The sequence below is a fragment of the Stigmatopora nigra genome, chromosome 15 (genome assembly GCF_051989575.1).
Source record: "Stigmatopora nigra isolate UIUO_SnigA chromosome 15, RoL_Snig_1.1, whole genome shotgun sequence".
NCBI classification, from domain to species: Eukaryota; Metazoa; Chordata; class Actinopteri; order Syngnathiformes; family Syngnathidae; genus Stigmatopora; species Stigmatopora nigra.
This window is the reverse complement of record NC_135522.1, coordinates 7,196,513-7,210,856: the sequence shown is the minus strand read 5'-3', so window position 1 is coordinate 7,210,856 and position 14,344 is coordinate 7,196,513. Positions and strand designations below refer to the sequence as shown.

The window sequence follows — 14,344 nt, the reverse complement described above, 5'->3', positions numbered from 1 at the left end:
TCAGGTGGGAGTGTTTGGCTGGCAGACATTTATGACTCACACAGTAGATAAAATGACAAAGCATCATGAATCAAACATGACTGTGTGAGTGCACATGCACAAACACATACACTATTATGGTAATGCTTAGACACATTAGCACAAAGCCTGGCACATTTACTTGTGTTGCTGTCAGTCAACATGGTACTTGCTATTAAAACAAAACAGATATAGACATATCATTAAAGTGATGAATTACCTACATAGGTTTTTTTGGCTCAACTCCTTTGCTGCAAGTATCAGATGCCACAATGTTAGTAACATAATGCGTCTGACTAATTGTAGGGCTTTGAGACAGTTTTAAGTCTGGCACAGTTCCATTTGGACAAAATTAGAGCCTATCGTAAGTGACACGTGGTGTGGACGGGAGGCGATAACAAGCATGCATGTAAACCCAAATTCCCCCCCAAAAAAGCACAGACCTAATTATGCGTAAATGCTGTAAGACGGGTGGGGAGGGGAGTTAATGAATTGCTTTATGGCTTCTAATAGCAAAGCCTATTGAGAGTAGAGGGAGAAGTCCAATTGTGGTACCTGGGGACCGTCTGCATTTCTCACCATATGCCAAGAGTGCTTTAATGAGCTCTATCAACTATTATTATTTCATTTTTAATTATTACTCTGAGAATAACTCCCTTGCTTATATATTGGGGCTGCCATGTTCAATGACATCTAATCGACATGTACATTTCAACAGAGGGGAGCGGACAGGGATGTTTTAATACAAAATTTGATACTTTACTGGTCTAAAAAGAGCAATTCATACCCCAGATATCATATAATCAACTGAAATGCTCAAGCACCTGTAGAATGTCCTCTACTGTAAAGAAATTTCACATAAAAACCTCTTATATCACCATGCACTGTCAATGACAAACACCTCAACGGATGAGAGAGTCCATCATTAGCTCAAACTTCCATGTCTAACTTATATCAGTTGCATTTGAGAAAACGGTGTAAGACTTCTGCTTGAACATTAACTCCGCATGACATTTCTTTCTGGAGGTGCCCCGGCTAAGTAGCATGAATCAAACGCGAGCTCATGCAATAGTATGATTCATATTCATATCGCTCGGGCGAACAAACAGTACACAAAAATTAGAATGAATCATTCTAACCTTTGGCAAGTGTGGAAAATCCGGTAGTAAATCAGAGGGAAAAAAAGTGAAAAAACTATTTTTCTGCTATACATGCGCAAAGACACGAATATTCATGCACGAATAATGAAGCTCTGTCTACAGAAGAAAGGGCATATGAGATGCTGTAATTTGGGAGCTGAAAATTACTCCCAGCATGGAGGCAGGTACACATTTACACCTAGACTCCTGGAAAAAATACTCTAATTTGTTGTCTATCGAAGGTGTATGACTTAGTACTTATTTTCGCACAAAAAAATCCAGCCAGGTTATTAAACTATAAATAAAATGTTCACTTTAAAGTTGTATTTTGCTATTTCTAAAAAAAACATGCATACAATATTGGACATTTCGGTACTGGTTAAAATAAACATTGTATTTATCTTTACCACAACTTCATTGAAGGACAAAACTACTTCATATTGTTTTGTGCACTTGCTAGCAAACTCACTGAGCAGTTTCTAAACCCTCAAAAGGACCACTTTTTTTCGTAGCATGAAAAGTGCAAAGCCCCAGAGAAAGGCAGTCATGCTGTATTGAGGTCAAGAGACTTGAGCCAGAAAACCTGGCCGCTGTGAGCAGAAAGCAATTGGCTCGACTGTCGTGTTGCTTCAGCAGCTTTAATGCTGATTCACAACACTGGACGTACCAAAGGACGGGAGGGAAAGAAGTGTGGCCGCGCTCATCACTCTGGATCTTTGCGCTGAGCTAATTGGCTCAGTTAATCCACATGCTCACATCCACACCCGTGCGGGGCCTTTAGTGGGGCGTCTGCGGGGCAGGGCTTCTACCATTTAGAAGAGAGAGGTGGAATGGGAATGAAAGGCGGCAGATGTGTTGAACTGGTATTTTTTTGCCTGCAAGCTGCTTTCAATTAATAAGAGCAACGTGTTATATAGATTTATTTTGTTCAACATGTTTAACTCATTGACAGCCAATTTCTTTCAGTTCATTTTGACTGATTAATTGAACCCCAATTGGATTGAATGAATAGATAAATGCCTAATTCATTTTGACTGGGGGATTATTGACAGTCTATCAATGGCCATGAGTTAATCTATCAAATTGGTCAAAAATGATATTATGAGAATAAAAATGAAATTATGAGAATGAAGTTGGTACATTACATCACATGGAGTGTCTCTGGACATCACCTTTGTAAGTTAGGTGTAAAAAATTAGATATTGAAATACTTTTTTGGGTTGTTTTTTATTTGTGTTGATAAAACTTTGAGGAGAATGACTTTATATTGTAAATACGAATGATATGAGCTTTAAATAGGAATTTCACATGGTGTGCCTTGAGTTTTTTGCAATGCAAAAAGTGTGCCACAGCTGAAAAATGGGAATGGGGGAAACATCCAAAAGTTTGGATAGATTTTGTGGCAATTAAAATGAGCAGCAGAAAATATATTGATAACAAAAGTTGGTTCCAAAAAGAAAACAGAGACGACATAACCTTTGTAGCATCTCATCTGTTTTCGTTGTGCACCCTTCAATTTATTTTGATTGCTTCCAAACAGTGTTGTGACTATGCTGGTGTGATGAATGCATTCACATGATTAACCCCTCCTTTCAGATCCGATTCCACTCACCTACTTCTTTCTGGCCCCGACTGCCTCTCTGGCCTGCCCGTACGGATGGAAGGGCGCCTTCTTTTATACTTTACATTCCACCGGGATGAACTCAGTCGGTTGCCGTCATACAAGCTGTCGACTATATAAAATTTCATGCGAATTACAGTAGGGAAGGGCAAACATATCAGAATGTGCTTCTAATAGCCACAGGAAAGGTTGTTTTGTGCAAAATGCAGAAAGGTTATTCATATACAAAAGTGTCACTAAGACAACAAATAATAGTATGAAAGACAAGTTTTTCTAGTTCTCATCACTTTGTAATGGGAAATAGGTTCCATATGTTCCTATAGGGAGTTTGGATGTTCTTTCCAGGCTTGCGTGGGTTTTCTTTGGGTACTACAATTTACTCTAACATGCCAAAAACATGCTTGGTAGGCTGGTTGAACAATCTAAATTGCCCCTAGGTGTGAGCAGGAATGCTTGTCTGCTTCCTTGTTCCCTGCAATTGGCTGGCAACCAATTTGGGGGACCCCTGCAAGGTCTCAAAACAAGACAGAATCCAAGACACATTCCCACAAGAGATTTCCTCAGTGAGACCCCCGCAGAGCATAATTGCTGATCAAAAGTTGAGGGATGCCAAAATAAACATGGTGGCATATAACTGATTCTCCCCTGTGGAGCCTGTTGCTATATTTGCTCCCATTAGAGCAGGAAGGCTGGGAACGATGAGGACTAGACTCCACCGTGACACCTTCAATTACAGACTCAGACAAAATTACCTCAGTTCTTGCCAGAGCAAATTTATAACATCAATAGTAAACATTAACACAATCAGTCATTAGGGCTGCTGACATAATATATATATATATAAGATGCATTCAAAAATTCATTGTCCCAGATTAGTTATGGCGTTAGACTGAATTTCCCAAGTACACAATGTCTACGGATTTACTGTTTGTATATTACCAGCATCTTTTTGCTAATCAGCCTGGATTATATCTGTTTGACACATTAGATTTTGCCTGTTAGTTTGCTAAACCAAGAAGAATGTGCATTACATATGTATATTCCTATATCTGACTATATAATTATGATTGATAATATTCAATAAAAAGTGACTACAATTTGTATAGCAACACCCAAGAACAGCTGATCTTACATCTGGCTAATAAATTGAGAATGAACAAAACAACAAAAATAACAAAAAACAACAACAAACAGTTTTTGAAAGTTGTAAAATGGGGCTGACTGACAATTTAGGGACTGATTTTCTAAAGGTTTGCATGTGCAAAAATATATGAATTCAGTCATCACTGTGGCATAATGTTCCAAGGACTGCCATTGATAGCAATATTGAATGATGGCTGTCGGAGCTCCCTCAAAAAAGGATAAGATGTCTATCACTGTCAAAGACACCCACTGGGTTAAGAAATTTTTCCCCAAATCTGTCATGCATAGATATTCTCAGGATTCTATTCAATTAACACCTGACTAGCATCCTGGCATAATTGAAGCGGACAGCATATGGAACGGGGATAAAAAAAATAAAACAAATTCGGATATTTTGACGACTTTACAGCATGGAATGTGTTCCCTGTGATGTCAACAGATGGAGTAGAAGCTAAAAACAAAAACACACGAAAAATGGAAAGCCAACAAGGTGTTATAATGACAAAAAGCTGTGGTTCGGTTGCTTACTGAGTGACCCTCAAAATACACACGTGCAAACACTTGCCATCCAAACACAAAACGCACATACGCTGGCTTCCAACACCACGGGAGCAGGAAGGAGAAACACAAGCTTCAGAAAATTGGCACACACATTCTGTAATCCCCCCACCCCTCCCCTGCATCTTTGTCCTTGTACAGAAATAGCAGAAATATTACTCTGAGGCTGGTGGAGTCCCATGTGTCCATGCGAAGCTGCCACTCCATTCATTGTGTCTTTTTACAGTGCTAGATCATGCTTTTATAGGTGGTTTTATCTAAGATTATGATATACTTTTAATTTGGATTTTTTTTTAGGTACATATTATGGAAATACAAGATTTATAATTACAGATATACACCAATTCAGATATGTTCAACCAGCCTACCCTGCATGTATTTGGGATATGGGAGGAAACAAGAAGTACCCGGATATTACCCATGCAAGCCAGAGGAGAACATGCAAATTCCACAAAGTGAGGACAAACCTGGGATCAAACCCTGAACGCCAGAACTGTGAGGCCGACACGATAACCACTAAAATTAATTAAGTTCAAAGAAAAAGGTCCTGGTCAAATGAGTCCAACAAAAATTATAAATGTATTTATGTGATAGAAACAGTGCCCATTAATGAACCTCCATTAAGACACAATTAATACACATAAATATGCCTGATTATGGAAAAACTGGTAGCCTTAATACAGTAACAGAAAAGAGATGAATCCATGCAAAGTGTAGGTCAAGAGTGTTTTTGCTCAATGTAGTGTTTTATGGCCGAGCTCTTTTGAAATGGATTATATTATAATGTTTCTCCCTCAATATCTAGAAACACATACTTATACAACATGATCTACTCTACAATGGCACTCATTTGCCAGTGACCTTTGTAGAGATGAATACCACCTTTTACATATATTGTTTTTTTATGGTATTGCTATATGTAAGCCTGCTAAATCACCAGCAGACACCTAACTTATTACGATTATTACAAGCAATATGTTCTTATGACTTTCACTGGTTGGGGCCTCAAGCATTCTGGCGAAATGAGTCTCATTTACACAGCACTCTATTTATTTCATATGGGTCAAGACTAAAAATCCCTTCAAGCTAAAAATAGCCGCAGGTATAATCACCTCTGAATTCATTAAGCACAGCTGGAGAGAGGCGGCACGTCCAAGTGAGCTGCTCATCTCACTTTAACTTTCCCCTGAGGCAAAGCAATACACAAACACACACACACACACACACACATACACACACAAAAAAAAACGAATTTATTGATCTAGTAGTCAACGCCAGTGTAAGATGTGAGGTCACACCTAGGACTCCATCCTCCAGGTTGTTATGGCAACAGAGGGATAAGGTGGAGAAGAGTTGAGATCATTAATGGGGTTTAATATCTCATAATAATCTTTTGGTCTTTTCTATTTAGATTTGTTGGTCTATTACTGGTGATGAAACAGTACAGTGACCCACTGAGATTAATGGCACGAAGAAAAACATGTAATGTTAGTTTTAATTCGCCTTAAAAAATACATAAACATGCTTTTCATGTACTCCCTTTGTGAGTTGGAATTACTGTAATATTTAGTATTTTTATATACCTAATAGAACATACTGTTTTTAAATGATTGGCTTCCATATATGTCAATAGACACCCATTCATTTTACTTATTAGAGGCTTGGTGACGTTGCCATTTTGGATGTGTTCTGAGTCTTTGGGTATTGGCACGAGTGTTCTATTATTCAACAACAATTTGAGTTTCTGAGTATAGCAGAGTGCATCTTCAAATGCACCTTTAACTTTGTAGCTACTTTTCTGAGAGAGTTATTTACAGTACAGGTACATGATGACGTCTTGTCCATGACCCGTCACAGATTTTAGAGGGTAAAAAAAGAATAAAGATATTTTACTACAATAAAGCTATCAGAGTTTGTTAGACACTACGGAGAATTCATCGCAAAGCTTTGCAGGAAAATAAGTTAAGGCCAGCCATGAGTGCTTTTTAAGAGTTTAAGGTGCCAGGGTTAAAGTCAAAAGCCTCAAGTTTATTAAACACATCAGTTTATGGAAAGTCAAAGTAAAGTGGACTTGAGGTTTTTCAGCTTTGTGCAGTAATTGTTGCAAACTGGTTTTAAAATGTTTTCGGTCCGGCTCTGAAAACAATGAGGAGGTTGCTACTGTGAGCATAGAAATAAATAGATTGCAAAAGGAACAAAGCAATTTTGAAATAAGCATATCTAAAGATTGTGTTTATTTTGCTTCCTTGTTTCTTTGTGTCTCGGCATAAACACAGCGGCAGCTCTACCGACAATTAACAACCCACTCCCGGCTGAGTAATGCCACCCAAAAAGACCTCTTTTTAATGTCACAAGATGACATTGTGTTATACAAGCACAACCCAGTGACATGATCTGCTTAGACAGTTTGCTAAAATGAAATATTGCACTTGTGGCAGTCGCTGCGGAGCGGAGAGAAGGGGCTGACAGGAAAAATCCTCGTGGATTTGGCGCTCCGGGGGGCACAGTTTGGTTCATCATGGAGACATTCATATCCGATCCAATGCGACCATAGAAATGAAAGCAGGATTTCCCATCGTGAATCATCATTTCAGTATTATAAATTACATGGCCCATGGTTTTCCAAGGAAAATGCATGCCCCGGGTTATACAAGCACCACCGTTACCTGGGAAGAATGTACAGTAGCTCCTCGGTAAGACAAAACGACAAAAAAATGAGCAAGCGGGTATAAAAGATTTCAGGACAAGACAGGCCCTGTGCGTGAGAAACTCTGAGTCACTTACACTCATTTTTGGGAGAGTGGTGCTGAGATAGGGAGGAAGGGGTTGTGCATATGCGGCTTAAACATGGCACTTTCCGGGCTATTTAGCCCGCAGGCTCCTGCAAGGCAGAGGGGACTCACGGACGCGTGCTGACACACAATATGTCTTAGGATGCTTACCAAGAAGAGACTTTAACAAGAAAAAAAACACACAAGTGGTATATTGAATTTGCCTTTGGAAGTAAGAGGTTAGGTCAAAATGATTTCAACAGCTTTTAATTATTTTTTTCAAATTCTAACTATAATTGCATTGCCTCAAACAATTATTTTGAGAGTCGACTAATGGCCGATTCTGTTGGTACAAGTCTAATAATCAGATAATGTATAAATCAAATGTTGTTTAAAGGTACTTTGGGGTCAGAAACAGATGTGAGAGGCCTGGTCATAAGTACAAGACTAAAAAAAAATCTTTTGAATCCCAAATTTTGATTAGATAACGCCTACAGAAAATGCAAACCCTTCTCTCATGCCACAGTAATCATCATCCTACTCTCATCATTTTCCTCTCCCCATCTTAGCCAGGGGAGTTTTAAATAAGCCCTCTCTGGCAAGCAGCCAGACCAGGAGCGATCCTTTCTTAATGCTGACATACACGATAAGATGGTCTTGTGTCACTCCCTCCTCAGGGGCTCTAAATGACATTCAGGTCTTTGATTTAAAAAAAAAAACTACCAGGGTGGTTAAAGAGAAGCAGTGCATGATAAATTGAAAAGTGCAGGACCTTCAATGATGTCTCACTTTTATTAAGCTTGAAATAGACTGGGGAACATTTTTTTCTGTTAGCTAGGGCTGCAACAACAAATTATTTGTGATAGTCAATTATAATCACCGATTTAACATGGGACTCCCACTCAAAATGGATTGGAATGTCTGCCATCCTAGTTGACATGGATTTGATGTATGGTAACTGTCAATGGCAGTGAATTGAGTTAATCTTTGATTATTTCCTTAATATAATCTGTCTTTTACCACTTTGACATTTTGCCGCATCTCTTCCCATGTTTAGTCCACTTGTGTCCAGCCGGTTTTCTTGTTTCCAGACATAAGGCCCTCCTCTCAACCCTCCAGATGGCACTGTTATTCCCTACAGACGGTCAACTTCGAAGCTATGTGGGGGTCGGAAAAGTGCAACAGACAGCTAAGTACAGTCCATGGAGGAATTCAAAATATGACTTTCATACCGTACATCAGGGAGGTGTCGTTATATATATCCGACATTGTAAAATTGATATTCAAAGAAAGTAATCTGAGAGATGATGCATAGGCTAAAAAATAACTCCTTAAACGGTGCCTCACAGGAGCCATTCCCAATGAACTGTGCATATCAATCAGGAATGGAACCGGTTTTATGAAAGGTAACATTGAGGAACATCCAATTCAACACTAGAAACATATAAATATATAAAAAAACATATATATTTATATAAATATATCATTATTTATTCCCCCGAATTAAAAGTTCAGGGGTTAAGTCATTGAAATGAAAATTTTAACTGCTGTAACTTATTCAAATGCTTCACGGTAAAGTTACACGCCAACAGACAAAATCATATCCAGGATTATCTGGAATGTCAGAAGCCAGGAATTAAAAATAAATCCTTGGAACGCTGAAAGAGTACACCGAAATGGAGCTTTTATGCTTGTTAAGGGCGTTATCGTGCCTCCGAGCTGAAGTCTCTTATGTGATGTTGGTGCAGCCCAGGTCCACCAAGCATTTCACTGACACAAGGATTGGCAGCATTGAGCAAAAACTACAAGCATTTATTTGCAAAACAACCTTCCATACGTCTTAAACAAAGCAAACCCATCTATGTACCTGTTTTTTATGCAACTCATTAACAGTGTAAAACCATTTACACTGTTAAATTACTCTTTACACCAATGTATATAAATGATAAATAATCCAATTCTACCTCTACAATGTCTACAATGTCCTCAAAATGTGCAAAAAAGTGGTCCCAATTGTCTCTATGGGTGTCCTACTTCACTCAAAAGATCTGAATACAACATGTTTTTCAAATGATAACAACCACAGGCAAATTTATTCAACAAAACATAATTATTGCAATTGCTCCTGCAATTACACACGGTGTCTTTGTCTGCGGGTGAAACATTTTACAGACAAAATGATCTCCATCCTCCAACCAAGGAGAAGAACACATCACCTTTTCCACAGCGGCAAGCCATGATTGCCCTGGGAACGGCGAGGCACCCAGCCCACACACATATTTAAGCACTTAAAGAAAGCTAGTTTAATATTCGATTAGGTAAAATGATGAAAACAACCTAATAGACCCAGTGATACCTCATAAAAAAATCTGGCAATATAAAAAGGGACACCAATGGGCCACTTAATGATCCTGATTGCATACCATTGACTGGGATAAATGTCCAATACTTTTTGGCTTGGACAGGCCAGCAAAGAAAAGTTGCTTTTTTATCAACAACAAAAATCAATCATAATAATTAATTCATTTTCTGAGCCACTTTATCCGCACAAGGGTAGTGGGGGGTGCTGGAGCTGGGTTAGGAGACAAACAACCATTTAGGCTCATACATAGGAGCAATTTAGAGTATCCAACAAGCCTACCATGCATGTCTTTGGAATGTGTGAGGAAAACAAAGTACCCAGAGAAAACCCACGCAGGCCCGGTTAGAACATGCAAACTCCACACAGGTGGAGTGACCATTCCAAATTGTGCGTGCATGGATGATTGTCCGTCTCCATGTGCCTTGGCTGGCAACCAATTGGGGGTTTGTATCTGCCTGCTGTCCGTTGTTGGCTTGGCTCTAGACCCCTGTGACCCTTGTGTGCATAATCGGCTTGGATAATAAATAAATGAATACTTTCACAGTGTAAAATTTGTGGGGAAAATCCCCTGCTACAAGCTGTCCGACCTGCATACCCATCTGATGCTGTGTGGCCCAACAACTTTGCAAGAGACGCCAACCCACAACAGGTTGGAGGAGAGCCTGAGGACAATAACAAAAACGAACGAACTGGAACAAGAATTAGGACCAGAACCGGGGGACCCATCACAACACTACATTATCCATTCTAGAAATGTGTACCAGCGACTGAGCTTTGATCTACTACCACTATGACAAGAATCAGTATAGAGGAAAGTATTTTTCATCTTATGACATCATCACATGTATTGAGGGATATTAAATGACAGTTTTCCAGTGATCTTTACAAAAATAGAAACTTGCATCACTTTGCTTGGTAAATGAGACACACTGTTCACTGAAATGTCACCTTTTAGGGTGTGACACCTTAAAATCATGAGTGAAAGTTTACCTTGACATTGGAATCCTTGTTTTCCGAATCCCCTGCAATGTAAACAAACAAGTCAGCCTCTAAAATTTTCGTTTAAAGCTGGAAAAACTCTACACTTACCATATGAAGTCCGTGCAATGGCTGCAGAAGGTCGGTTGCTTGAAAAACCTTGCAGTAAATTTGTGATTTTTGATTTCGTGCACGTTTTTCTGTCGCAAAGCACCTTTACGGGCGAATCTGTTACCGGCCCCGGCGGAGTCGCTGTAGTGTAAAAGGTGGTGATCTGCCATTATGAAAAACAAAAGTACACGGCGTCAACTTGTGTGAAGTGACTGCCTCTTCACAGCTCTCGTCAAGTGATGCTGTTCCCGATGGAGCCCTCTTGGCAGCTCGCACGCCTCCTCTCTGTCTCACCCGCTGAAAGCGCTTCTTTTTCATTCAGGCTGACGGTAGGCACGACGCATTCAAAGACTGTGGAAATTTTACTTTCAAACCGAGTTGCATAAACTCCAAAAGGAATCATTAAAAGAAATGCAACCGTACAAGCTATTGTAAAACAATGGTTCGTATAATGAATTATAAATTCACGTGATTAGATTAGATATTAGATTTAAAAAATATCTAAATTAAAAGAGCACAAACTGTCTTTGAAGGCACCTTGCCACCGTCGCTTTTATTGTTCTTCACTTGTTGTTTACTGCCACGTTGTGGTGACAACTAGTACTACAGACAAGTTTTACTCAAAACAAATAGAATGCAGTTTAGTTACGTACTCTTAGCTTACACCACCACGTTTGATCCATGGACTCAAGGGTGATAAGTACGATGTAATCGAATATTAAGTCACATTTGAGACGATGGCCTCGTGTATGCAAAATTTGGATCCAAGAGGTGTGTGTTTTTGGGGGTAATGAAACACACGAAGAAGAAAGTTTCCATGGCGACCGTCAAGGATATCGGAAGTGGCGTCAAGCGCAGACGCCGAGATTTTGAAACGGATCGAGCACCGCACCCCATAAAGTAAGAAACAAACTAAATCAAAGTTTTTGGGGGGCAAGTTTATTCCTTTTTTTGGTTCCTCTATTGCATTCGATGGTGCAAAAAAACGTTTTCCCTCACTTCCTTTCAGTGTGCTTGTTAGGACTCACGTGGTGCAGATTTGAGCGTCTATACGGTAAATATACAGCTGATTCTATTTCAGATAGTGTTATTATATTCTTAGCGACTACTGCGGAGTTATTCACATTTGTAATGATCGCAAAACATGAGCTATCTGTTTTTCTTGTTCCAGTACATCATGCACAAAAATCAAGAGTCGTTGGAAAGCCTAAACTCAGAATTTAATCATTTTGTTCAGGAGATGAAACCACATGTCCTCAAACACCCTAACAAAACAGGTAAGGATGCAATTAAGTCCGTTTTCAATAAATCCTTTTAGTGTTTCAGCATGTATTGCATGTTTTTTTCATACCAGAGCGACAGCATTGTGCCCTGTGGATAAAGAAGTTGTGTGATCCGGCAACATCAAGTCTTTCAGGTCACAAGAACCGAAACCTGCATTCCCAGATGCTTCTCAACATGCTTAAAAGAGGCGTTCTGGAAGGCCCATTTGCCAGCAAACCACAACCCGGCAGCCTTAAGAATCTTCCCACTTACATGGTCATTTTCATGCTGAAACAAAAATAATAATACTAATTGAGAGAAAAAGCTTAAATATGGCATCTTGTCTGACTATTTCAGTCCATTTACTTTGACGAGCCATTGATTGGCCAGTCTGTGGACCACAGGAAAGTAACTCTGCCTGACTGGGTCTCAGATGAGTTGGATGGCTGCGATGATGACAGTTTTGTTGCTGCCTTGCTTCAGGATCGACTCTCTTCCTCACCCACAACTGCACATACAAGGTATTGTTTTGCTTGTATCTTTGTTGAACAACTCCTTGAGATATTTTTCGACACTAAAACACTAAATTACTGCTGTAGAAAAGCAGTTTCAGACTTCTACCTCACACAACATCTTTATGCATTAAAAGTGAGCCCCCTAGCGGCGATGGGCAGGATCTGACCATGTTCCATGCATCCCCAAATTTCCATCCCAGGAGGGAGTTCTCCCACCTGGCTTTTTGTGAAATTGCGTAAACCATGGAAATACTAAGACAGCCCTCTAGATGGACATTTTGCATTGTTTTCAATTTAAATTACTGTTTATAGTATCAGTTCATGTTTATGTAACAACATTGAACGTTTGGCCTTTTTGGCTCAAAATGAAATTGCTATATTTGAGGGATTACTGGACTACCTTTTTAATTCTGTATTTGTGTACAGCTCAAAGAAGTTGAGGAAAAATATAACGTTTTAAGATACCTATATATAGTAAAGTAGTAAATATTATGCTAGTGTGAACATCTTTTTATTAGTTTAAACAACGGTAATGTGTTGTTTTATTGAAAATTCTGACGCCAGTAATCCCTATCACCAGAAGAAAATGTATATTTCTCGTTGAGAGCAAAAAAAAATAGTATCTAAGTCACCCAGTTTGGTTGAAAGTGGAATTAATTAAAGTGCTAGAGAAAAATATGGAACCTTCTTGAGAAACGCCATAAGAGCACATAGTGTTAAAAAACTGCAGAAAACTATTTTATATTCTCCAAATCGATTTTCCCTATACACCTTATCTTGGAAAAATGTCAAGTGACTTAAATAACTGTCCCACCCCTCTATAGAGGGAAGCATACTGCCGTTGATGACACATTCAATATTTACTCAAGCAATTGATTTTGATGCTCTTTTATCTGCGTGAAAACACCAAATTTGCCGGCCACGCTCGGGTTATTTAGAGATAGCCATCATATTTGCTCTGCGGTGCTATATCTGAAGAGCAAAAGGCATTGCCTGCTCCTTGCATCAGTCTACAGGAGCTGTCCATTTGGACTTTTCAAAGAGGCAGCACTTCAAAACAGCAGGAGCGCATGAAGAGTTCCTTGCTGTTCAACTACGTTCTAGCCTAATACAAAAAAAATGTATATACATATATATATATATATATTTGTGTGTATATATATATATATATATATATATATATATATATATATATATATATATATATATATATATATATATATATATATATATATATATATATATATATATATATATATATATATATATATATATATATATATATATATATATATATATATATATATATATATATATATATATATATTTAGATATGATATGATATGATATGATACATATCATATCATATCATATGTATGCATGTATATATTAGAAGTCGTTTGGAGGTTGCGTTATTTTTTCTCACCATTTTTAATTGTCTAAAAATCTAGATAGGTATCAGCATTTCAGAAAAACATTCATTAATTTTCTGAACCACTTATCCTCACAAGAACTGGGCGTCCTGGCATCTTGCAGTTCAAATTCCATCGTGTAGAATTACACCAGCCTTGGAATCCTTAAAGACACCACACGATGGAGTCACTCCCTCATATGTAAACGCTGCCCAAGTGGAGGAATGCTATGGAGAAAAAAAAATCAGAAGATCACAGCAATCAGCTTTGGTAATTAGTGCACAGTCTGATCACTTTTCAGTGATGTCACTCTCTGTTCAAACAAGGGAGGTGATGTTTAAAAGAAAGCTCATTTGGAACTGCTCGCTTTCAGTGTCAAGTTCACTGCTGAAGTTGACTTGATAGCTCCTCTCTCGGGCCTCCCTTTTATGTCCTTGTTTTTCTCCACTGCGC

General features: G+C 38.7%; 2 protein-coding genes across 5 annotated transcripts in view; one reads left to right on the top strand and one right to left on the bottom strand.

The window, feature by feature from the left end:
- prkcab (protein kinase C, alpha, b) overlaps window positions 1–10,991 on the bottom strand; it is a 42,120-nt gene extending 31,129 nt beyond the window's left edge. Inside the window, exons 1-2 of the mRNA XM_077735132.1 lie at window positions 10,702–10,991; window positions 10,603–10,634 (exon numbers count right to left, since the gene is read on the bottom strand). Of these exons, the coding sequence (XP_077591258.1) occupies window positions 10,603–10,634; window positions 10,702–10,871 (202 nt within the window). The 5' untranslated portion in view covers window positions 10,872–10,991. The remainder of the gene's footprint in view (window positions 1–10,602; window positions 10,635–10,701) is intronic.
- Window positions 10,992–11,385: 394 nt separating this feature from the next.
- cep112 (centrosomal protein 112) overlaps window positions 11,386–14,344 on the top strand; it is a 69,676-nt gene continuing 66,717 nt past the window's right edge. The window contains exons 1-5 of one of the 4 annotated variants that reach the window (XM_077735124.1): window positions 11,386–11,601; window positions 11,711–11,755; window positions 11,873–11,978; window positions 12,056–12,240; window positions 12,322–12,485. In XM_077735124.1, coding sequence (XP_077591250.1) covers window positions 11,879–11,978; window positions 12,056–12,240; window positions 12,322–12,485 — 449 coding nt within the window. In that variant the 5' untranslated portion in view covers window positions 11,386–11,601; window positions 11,711–11,755; window positions 11,873–11,878. Of the gene's footprint in view, window positions 11,756–11,872; window positions 11,979–12,055; window positions 12,241–12,321; window positions 12,486–14,344 lie in introns of all 4 variants that reach the window. The other 3 variants (XM_077735121.1, XM_077735123.1, XM_077735122.1) reach the window with 3 other exon arrangements.